Genomic DNA, 10,391 nt, shown 5'->3' on the forward strand with positions numbered 1-10,391 from the left:
AGAGTCAAGAGACATGGGCTCCTGTGAGAACTCACAAAACGGTATGATGATGGCATCCTCTAATGTAGACATCTGTTAGTATTTGATTCATAAATATTTGACTTTTTTATGATTGTAACATTAAAGGATATTTATTCATTTGCCATAAAAATATCTTGAGTTTTATAGCATGAATTTCATCTCCATCTTGTGGTGGAGCATATCTATTACACAGTATCAGTCAATACTATACTGTTGTCCTCTAACGTATTCATCCCCTTTCATTAAAGAAAAGGCTGAATATGCAACAGTCACTCAACTAACTGGAGACTAAAAAAATGAACAGTAACTAAAAAAGTGATAAATCATAATTTAGTGATATAAGACGCTGTTTTTCATTAATTAAGTTGAGGGAAAAAATAAAACAAATAAACAAATAAGTCCTGGACAAATAAAAGCACTTTTCGGATGAACAGTGGGACAAAATATCTGTCAATAGGTGCAGAAGTCTGACTGAGAGGAACAGAAAACACCTGACTGTATTGGAAACATCAAAGGATTGTTCAAAAAGATATTAGATTACGAGTGATGTAACATATAATATTTTATTATATTTGTTTGCTTTTAAAAAAAACTTTAAATTGAATGAAAGTGAGAAAATAATATAATGATTTTCATAAAACTTTTATTTATTATTACTTTTGTCAATTTCAGCTCATTTCAAAGGCAGTAGTTTTTTTTCCATCTTTAATGGGATAGTACATGTATGTACAGTCAAATTTATTCATACCCTCCCATTAATGAAAGAAAAAATAGATATATAACTATATATGTGAGGAAAAGGAAAACCGCATCCATAAGCAAAAAAGCAAACATTTAGATCTGTTGAACTAAATATGAAATAAAAAAATTTATTTGAAAATTTAAAACAATAACAAAATATAATCTTACAGGTCAAACTTATGCAGACTTACATAAATAATAGAGGTGTGTGGATTCACAGCATGTATGTGCAGACTGGTTGTCTCAGCAGGGCTTTGAACTTATTACTTGTAAAATTTCCTTCTGGATATGTTCGTCTTGAGTGTTGATGTGCATGTCGCCCACCTGACCGTTTTCATACCTGTGCCAGACAAAAAATAAAAGTGCAAGAAAACTACCAGATTGGACATGTTTGTTTGAGCTGAGAGGCACAATAAACATCGTTTTAACTTTTACTTACACAAAAAGGAATCGTGTGCACACGTGGTCAGATACAGGACACACCCAAATGTTCCCATGTTTGTGAAGATTTTTTGAGGTAATCACTGTTAATTCACACAGACATCTCTGTAAGATATAACCTGGTATTATAAAATTAAGACTCTGTGTCAAAATTCTAATAATTCACCTTCACAGAGAGCAATGCAGTTTAAATTATGACTCTGCAGAAATCTGGTTTGGCCGAAATGCTCCTAAAACAAAAAAAAAGCACAAGAGAAAAGATGAATCGAACAAGACAATTTGTTCTCATACAGAGTGAATCAATACTGTGATCAGATATAAATAAATATTAATCTGACCTGTTTATCTTTGTTTATTCTGTTGTATTTCTGCAAGAGTTCTTCTTTGTTTGGCATTTGGTGTTGACCTTTACCCATCTCTAAACAAGAGGACAGGTATGTTCCAAATCATTTGTCATCAGCAAAATGATAATGTACACTATCAGTCAAAAGTTTGAACACATTTTTCCAGTAAATCCAATGCTCAAGTGTGTTTAAACTTTTGACTGGTATTGTAGTTTCTATCGAAAGAACGGAAGTTTGTTTCTCACCAGAATATCCAAAAGATATGCTGGACATGGGACTTAAATAAATGCCTTTCCCATACGCAGCACCATGAAGCTGAAAGAAAGAAAAGAAACGTTTTCAGATGGTTTCATGTTTGTTTGTTCTCTGAAATCTACAGGCTCAAATAAAATGACAACTCAAGAGGAATTTAAAACTATCACATTATACCTGTAATTTTGTATACGAAGCATTAACTAGGCCTTTTCTCAAAATTGAGTGCCAGTTTTCAATGTGGGAACCACTGTAAGAAGAAAATAAGGGTCCACAGAGGGATTTTGCTTTATATATCAGTCACAGTTGAAATTAAGCTCTGATTTTACCCACTGAAAGGCAAAAGTGCTGCCGTAAAGTTTCCTGGCAGTTTGAAAGCGTGCCTCTTTGGACGGAGCGCTGCTGATCAACAGAAACTGGTGGGGTGTGTGCATAAACTTCAGCTGCTGTTAAAACACAAGGGACACAAATAAACTGTGATGCAACAGCAGAATAAAGTGTATATATATATATATATATATATATATATATATATATATATATATATATATATATATATATATATATATATATATATATATATATATATATATATATATATGTACATATATGATTAATCCAGAGATCCAAATAATGACACAAAGTTGCCTGCAATAAAACTACTTTTTGTGATATTTGCACAGCTCTGAAAACTTTTTTCTTCTCCAAAGTACCTTCTTTAGTGGAAGCTTGACAATGTGCGATCTGTTGCTGGCTAAAATCCTACAATGAAAGCAATAAACATATATTTGAACATTGTTCCACATATCTTTGGATGTTAATGAAATTTGATATTTATGTCATTGCACAAAAACACAAATAAAATGCAGATTTCTCACCACTGTAGTAAGGGATGAGCTAAAGGGTCTATCATATCCATCTGCTTCTTTATCTCCGAATATGGACCCTGAATATGATGAATAACAATAGCATAATCTAAACCAGCCAGTGCATCCTAACTGGGAAATGTTAACCAGCAGAATCACATATGGATTTTGAAAATAGCAACAACTGTGGAGTTGATTGTGAAATTAGTCACCTGTGCCATCCTCCTGATCAACAATACACTGTCCAACGCTCTCTGCAGTCTTTCATAGCTCTTCCTCTGTAACCAAAAAAAAAAATGTGACGGCTTCATTGTAACAAAATCAATAAATAAAAAACACAAAACAGTCCATCGCAAATCACATTAGCGATTAGATCTAGCTGATACCTTAGGACTAAAGGCAAGAGTTTTGGGGTTGGATGGATCAATAACGCATGGGTACGGTTCAAATATGATGCTCTTGCGTGATGACTGAAGGGCAGCTCTGCACATGGCTACCAGCAGGTCAATCACCTGTAACAGGAGAGATTACTGAACTCAAGAGTTCTACTTGCTGATCATTTTAACAATACGTGAAAGTGTTTCTGACCTCTGCACCAGTTGCAACATCGTCAGTGGCTTCAGACATAACCCCCAACATGTGAAATGAAAACACACACAGCTCCCTGGTGCAAACTGCTGGCTATTCACACACAAAACAGAATATCAGCCATATGTGTACAAATATCTGCATTTACACTAGTTACACAGCCAGCTGATGTCTTTGCTACAGCTCATACCTTAAGCATCGGGCCATTTTGAAAGACATGCCTCTCATCGCAAACGACACAGTATTCGTTCAGCGTTGGGATTCTCTGCTCAGCATACCTCATTATCTGTGTACATAATGAAAAACACATTCTAAAATTTACATGTACTGTCTTTCTAACCAAATAAGTAAATAATTTATGTGTCAATTTAACTTTAATTAACCAACAAACAAGTTTTTTTTTCATAAAGTTTCTCCTTCGTTTGGGAAACCATTGCAAATAAAACATATCTAAAATGTGAAACCATCTGTGATGTCATTTAATGTTCAGCATAACTGATTATTTATATTACATGAGTTGCCTTTTGTTTTAACTTTACAAATACACCGTTTAACAGATTGTTTAACCAATAACTTTCAGGTTTATCACTGCAATAGATTGTTCCTTGTATTGTTTGTATTTCTATTCTGAAGGAGATTCAATAAACACTTCAGGGAACCTTTAGTCGAGGTGTACAACAGCACAGTTACCTATTTTCAAAGGGCATAATGATTTGGTTGCCTTCCCTTCGATCAGGGCTTTACCTGTACCAAGAAGCCATGTTGAAGACTTGGTGTTCCTTTACAGTGTCCAATGGCCTGGGAGGCAAACAACAGCTCTACCAGCTGTTTGGTGCTCAGCTGTGCTGAAGATTTGACTGCAGATACCATTACTCTCTGCGGATGAAGGAACATAAAATCGGATTTAAACACATCAACCAAGTAGACAAAACCTCTGAAAAGGTTTCTTTGAAAGCAGTAACTTCATAATAGTAGAATATTTTCTGAAAAAAAATGAAATATACCAGAAATATGTTTGAGATAACTTTATCCAAATATCACTGAAATCCACATCCACATTTAATGTATATTTTCATATGACCTGTGACTTTCTGATTGAAAATGAGAAACAGGCGATAGACAATGTTTCTATTATAGACATTTTAAGCTTCTTGCTTATGAAATATTTGACAAAATGCACTTTGGCTTTCTGTTTCCTTTAAATTTTCTGGATTGGATTCAGGTTTGGACTTGGACTCGGCCATTGCACAGAGTTGACAAAGTTCTGACAATTAAGAGTGTTTTCACATTTTTGTTAGATGGCTAAAAGCCAACAACCTTTTTTATGTCAATTTTGAACAAAAGTCTTGAAATTGTGAGTCCACCATGGTTGTTCCAATGGAGATCCTGCTCAGATATATCAGGGTGTTATTGATGATAACCCTTGAACTTTGGACCATCTGAGGAAATTATGGAAACCTTAGGCAGTTTTGAGAAGTTTTTGTGTTTCTTTACAGCAGCGTACCAAAGAGGATTTTATCTCATTGAAACAGGGTCACAAAATATTGCTAAGCCCTCAAAGAACAGGGCAGGATTAAGTTGCTGGAAGAAAACATCAGTCTGCAGAAAAACTTGGCTTGTGAAAGACTTTTTTCAAGCTGCATTAATAATAAAAGTCAAGCGCTGACATTGCTGAGGTGGAGTATGAGTAATTACAGCCATGTCATTTTCCTTTTAAAAAAATGAAGCAGTAAAATGAATCTTTAGCATTTCTAACATAATATGTAGTTGGTAGTCTATCATTTAAACAGTTCCAGAGCAAATAAAAAAAATCCTACAATATGGTTCAGTGTGAGTCATTTTGAGTTCAATGCTACTATTAGTTTCATTTTCCAAACGTAACTAAGAAGCTGTATTGACCTTCCCACTGGGTGTGTAAGTAAAAAGCTCTCCAGCTGGGTTCTTGATGGTGTAGGAAGCCGTGTGGTTTGTGAAACGATTTTGTTTCATTGATGGCACACTGGTCCTCCCCCTCACAGCTGGCTCCTCATGTGGTCTGCTCATGGTATAAAAGAGGTGGATAAACAGAATAAAAAATAAATCCAATCCATTCATCAGGAAGGCTTTGTTTTTAAGCTTTATCATACTTTGAAAGTGGTAGCCAGATGTTGAGTCTTGCACGAAACTTCTTGATGGTTCCATTTGGTCTGAACCAGCTTTGTCTGCTTTTCCTTCGAACTACGACGTTGTCATTTCTCAGATGTTTCCACTCATGAGATATGAAAACTGTGAGAATACTTTAGAATAAAACTTAACAGTTAGTCTCTGATCAATCATTAAGTAGACCACAAATAGCATAAATACATGTTGATGGAGCTTATCGCAGTCTGTAACCAACTACTTTGAAGTCACAATTATTACAGCTAAAGCAGTAAGACTCACTTCTGGAGCTGCTTTCCAATATTGAAATGATCAGTATTAGATTCCTGAAAGACTTCAACTGATGGTTCTGTCACAAGAAATATCATTAAAATAGATGTCACGTTCATCTATAGTGAGTTCTGTTTGCATCATCATTGATGGTGCTCACCAGGTCCATCCAAATACTGAGATATGGAGAAGTGCAGGCGAATAATGACGGCCTCTGATGGCTTGATGTGCCAGGCTTCAGCCACTTCATCCTGCCAGACACCAAAGAGTGTGCTTATAAACATATAAATATAAATATAAATATAAATATAAATATAAATATAAATATAAATATAAATATAAATATAAATATACTCTGTGAAATTGGACTTACACCCAAAAAGCTGATGTTAATCTTTAGGTCAACATCCACAGCGTCAATCAACTCATACTCCCTAATAAAAACATAATAATTATCAAAAAAAATAAATAATTTGAGAACATGTGAAATCACTATTCAACGGTTCATTTTCAGGGAAGTAATAGAAACGTTTTTTAGGAGCTCACCTTAGAGCAACTGCAGAGTCTGAATACAAAGTCCTGACTGCCTCTATGTCTCTGTCCAGCTGGGGGTGGTGATACAGGTCAGTGGCACAGCTCTCCTGCTGAGACAAACACTAATACGCTTACCGGTAGTTGAATAGCTCAGCCCAGCAGGGGGCTGAAGGGTTAAACTGCTCACACATTTTTTCACTACTATAGCTGTGAATAGCTGTCACTCTCATAATGACAAAAAAAAATCTTTTCTTTTGTTTTGTAAGTTTAAAAATTAAATCTAATGCTTTGCTTAATTCTGACGATTAAATTAATTTATTAAACATGTGAAATTATAAGTTTACACAATGAAATCTTTCTTAAGGGGTAAGTGACTAATCTAAACACGTGTGTAATAGTACCTACAAAAGCGGACACATGGCCTCTCATTGGGTGGTATGAGTTTCCTTCCTTTTATGAGTTAATTAAGTTCATGCAGGAATTTAAGGAACTGGTTATGTGCCAATGGTTTCCTGCTAATGTGAGCCTAGAGATTTTATTTGGTAATGTGGAAACACTGGTCCATTTTAAAGTCACCTAATTATGGCAAGTCTACATGTTCTTTAATAACATTATTTATTGGCCGGACAAGCGTCTTTGAAGGAAAAAATCATCCACAAGTCAGCATATACAACCTCTCCAGGCACTGGAGTACACACATCTGGAGGCTGAGTGTAATCACTCATTCTTCACTTGTTTATAGAACATTTCTTGATGCTTGAAATGCTAAACTATAACACCTGGCGCACATACTGATGATTTTTTGTTTTAAAATTTGTTTTTAAAATGGCTTATACTCCTATCTCACACACGATACGGCAAAGGAAGCCATCTCTGTTACAATGACAGTCTCATAACAAGATGCTGAAATTCATATTTACTTGGTTTCTACACAGATCTTCCTCTGAGTCGTAGTCTTCATCACTCGAGCCATCTGTCCATTGCTGGCAATCGGTCTCCTGTGGACAGAAGCTGACAATCAGAAACTTTACATGGTTCATTTGTCTGCAAAGAAAAAATACTTTAATGAACATGGTCCATCTTTGCAGACAATAAACAATGCTGGGAGTAGAAAAGCAAGACAAACATCACTTTGTCTTTAAACTGAAATGGCACATATAGCAGACAGTGTCAAAAGTAACGACCTAATCTTAGCTTTAGACAAGTTTTTTTAAATAAATATATAAAAAGGGATGAAGTAGAGCTTAAAGGCTCACCATGTGTTGAGTTATTTGGCTCCTCTTCTGTAATAATCAACAATGTGTTCACTTCACTGTGATGGAAACAATTACACCCAGTGCTGAGGAAACACATGCAGCTTGATTAGTTCTGTTTTCACTGCAGTAAACATGCAAACAGATTTGTTTTTTTCTCCTGATTGCCAGCACATCTCTGTATGTGCTGGGAATTAAATAAATAATTTAAAAAAATAAATAAATAGACGAGTTGGGTAACATTTAACAGTATACCAGAAAAGGGAAGTACTTACCTTTCTTTTGGACAAAAAGTAGATTCCATTTTTCCAGTATGACCATTTTAAAACTGTTCAAATAGAAAAAATGAATTAGAACTCACATGCCAGCAGCTCTGTTAGCTGTCTGGGCTTGTTTTGTCCTCTCTGTCCTGTTTTGAACAGTCTGACTTCTGGGTCACATGACTTGCTGAAAGTTCTGGTCAGCTGTCAGTTCTGAAAGATACAAGGCTGGAGCAGAGATCCATGACACTCCAGGAGTCTTACTGCATGTTTCCCAGTCAGGATCCCTGTTCTGCTTGTGAGATCCCCATAAGTAATAGTTTATAGTGGTCATATTTCACATTTGGCTACAGTACGGGGTGAACCAGACCCCCGAACCAGTTTCAAGATCCTAAAGAGAACAAAGATCCCTGATGGCAGAGTTGAAGGATGATTATTTGGACGATGTTTGGCATCTATTAGTCACTGTGGCTGTCTGCTACGTCGTGACCTGACCTTAATCAGTTGTTAGCCTTGTTAGTGGTTGCCTGCTGCTTTGGAGTCTGGCCAGATTAGACACTTCTAGGACTACATACATCTGTGCAGCTCTCTTCTCTCTACAAGTGCTTTTTTCAGGATAATCCACTTAGACATTAGTGGGTGTTTGTGTAGCGAGGCACGGACAATAACATGAATCCATCAGATGCAAACCTGACAAAAATTAAAGTGATCAAAGACAAAAAACCTGTTGTTCCTGCTCAGATGAGCTTCAAATAAGTAAATTTATACAGCACATTTCAAGATACAAATGACAAAGTGGTTTACAATAAAAAACTAAGAACAACATAAAACACAAAAAAAAAACAACAACAGAAGTTTGTAGTGTATTAATTTATAGTGCCTGATATGCAGTTTCTCTGTTACGTCCATTCATGTCTTCATTTGTATTGTTATGTCAAAATTATCAGGTCATTTATTGGATCTTCAGAGAAAAATCTTTTCTTTCTTTTAACTGATACTAAAATATTGAAACCATTATAACAAATTAAAGGACAGGGAAATAGATGGCGGAAATATATAAGTGACATGCATTCAATCTGAACCCCTCCAGAGAGTGAGAGCTCTTAAGACCTCAATGCAAGAGTTGCATTGAGATAATACAGCAGACATTAAGAATTCACATCAATTATAGCAATAAAACAAATCCACTACTCTTAATATAAAAAATGTTGAAATTCAATAATCTGGTTTGCTTTCAGAACTTCACAAATCATGTTTAAAGCAATCCATCACCTGCTCCCTAAACATATTTAAAAAATTATTTTTTTTCACTGGGATAGTGGGCATAAGTTAAGGAGAAATTTTCATTCAAAACATTTGTGTGCTTGCGCAACATTAAAAATGTTTTCTCTCTATGTGTGTAGTGAAGTTGTGGAACAGAATGAGTTGGGGGCTCAAGCAATGTCCAAGCATGAGCCAGCTCAAGAAGCAGTACAAATGCATGATTTTCACATGGTACAGGGAAGAAGGGTGTTAACTGTTCATGGGGTTTTACACTTGTTACTATTTGATAGTTTTGTTTTATGTACATTATGCGAAAATCCTTTCGAGTTGTATCTGTGTACATGTTAAAACAGGAAGTGAACTGTTTTATCAGCAGATAATTTTGCTGTAAAATGGAAAAGCGGTAGGATCATACTTCTTCCTACTCCTTTTCGAATGTGTTGGTTAGCAATACATTTCTTTTTTTTCACAGTTCTGATTCTGATTCATGTGATTCCATCTAATATGTCAACATGTTTGAAATAAACAAGGATTCATTCATTCATTGAAACTGTTTAATGAAATGTGGAGAACTGTCAATGGCACAGCGATGTAAGCAGTTCACATTAATTCAGCTTATTCCTTTCATCCTGCAGGTTGACATAGCAGACCTGTAGGATACATGAGCCTAACATAGTTCAGTTGGTTGACCACCAGAGAGAGCTGCAGGTAAACTACTGAAACAGAAACTCACATGCATGTGAGTGTCCTAATTCCTGCCTTTACCACACATGTAACTTTACCGTTTTATCAGCAGAGTGAAGAGTCGCTTCACTGTCGATATTTTCTCTATGTATTTAAAAACGTTTTTCATTGTTCTGTTTTTCAGCAGTGGTTACAAACACTGTTACCATTTCCAACCATAAATTCAACATCATTCTTCCTTTTCCCAATTTTCAATCCATTTTAGGAATATTTGAAGGGTGAAGATACTCAACAGTGGTGACATACAACTCATACAACGGCTTTGTGTGGCTTTGTGACACAGCAGGTTGGAAACTATCACAGAAAAAAAAAAGAAAATAGAATAAAACCAACAAACTACTGACATTACATCATGGGAAATAGAAAGGCACACAAGTAAATCTGCAGCAATATGTTTTACAACAATAAAGCTATGCTCAGACATTTATTCTGATTATGAAAACAGAAGATTACTGGCTACATGTGCATTCAGTTCAAACAAAACAGAAGTATGATGACATTACTGGAGACAATATTGGAATATTTAATCGTTTCTTTTTTTTTTTTTTCAACCTTTCATCCGCCTCAAACTAAAAGCAGAACCACATGTATTTCATGGCAGTGAGTGGCACCACATCCTCATTTCCCTCTTGGGGTTGTAAATGTATCCCTACTTAAATAGGAGCTCAGTGACTG

At 35.5% G+C, this 10,391-nt stretch overlaps 1 protein-coding gene across 1 annotated transcript; it reads right to left on the reverse strand.

The window, feature by feature from the left end:
* Positions 1-1,005: 1,005 nt before the first annotated feature.
* LOC306768741 (protein mono-ADP-ribosyltransferase PARP6-like) lies at positions 1,006-7,236 on the reverse strand (the record flags this gene model as incomplete). Its single annotated transcript, XM_079257160.1, has 21 exons — positions 1,006-1,102; positions 1,202-1,286; positions 1,370-1,433; positions 1,542-1,621; positions 1,793-1,862; positions 1,977-2,049; positions 2,133-2,245; positions 2,513-2,561; positions 2,678-2,745; positions 2,878-2,943; positions 3,052-3,177; positions 3,254-3,346; positions 3,444-3,539; positions 3,998-4,129; positions 5,153-5,288; positions 5,380-5,529; positions 5,675-5,741; positions 5,823-5,913; positions 6,036-6,096; positions 6,209-6,303; positions 7,117-7,236. 21 exons carry the CDS (start codon positions 7,234-7,236, stop codon positions 1,006-1,008), a joined length of 1,932 nt encoding a protein of 643 aa, XP_079113286.1.
* Positions 7,237-10,391: the final 3,155 nt, after the last annotated feature.

Source organism: Telmatherina bonti (assembly GCF_933228915.1).
Source record: "Telmatherina bonti genome assembly, chromosome: 2".
In the NCBI taxonomy this organism is placed as follows: domain Eukaryota; kingdom Metazoa; phylum Chordata; class Actinopteri; order Atheriniformes; family Telmatherinidae; genus Telmatherina; species Telmatherina bonti.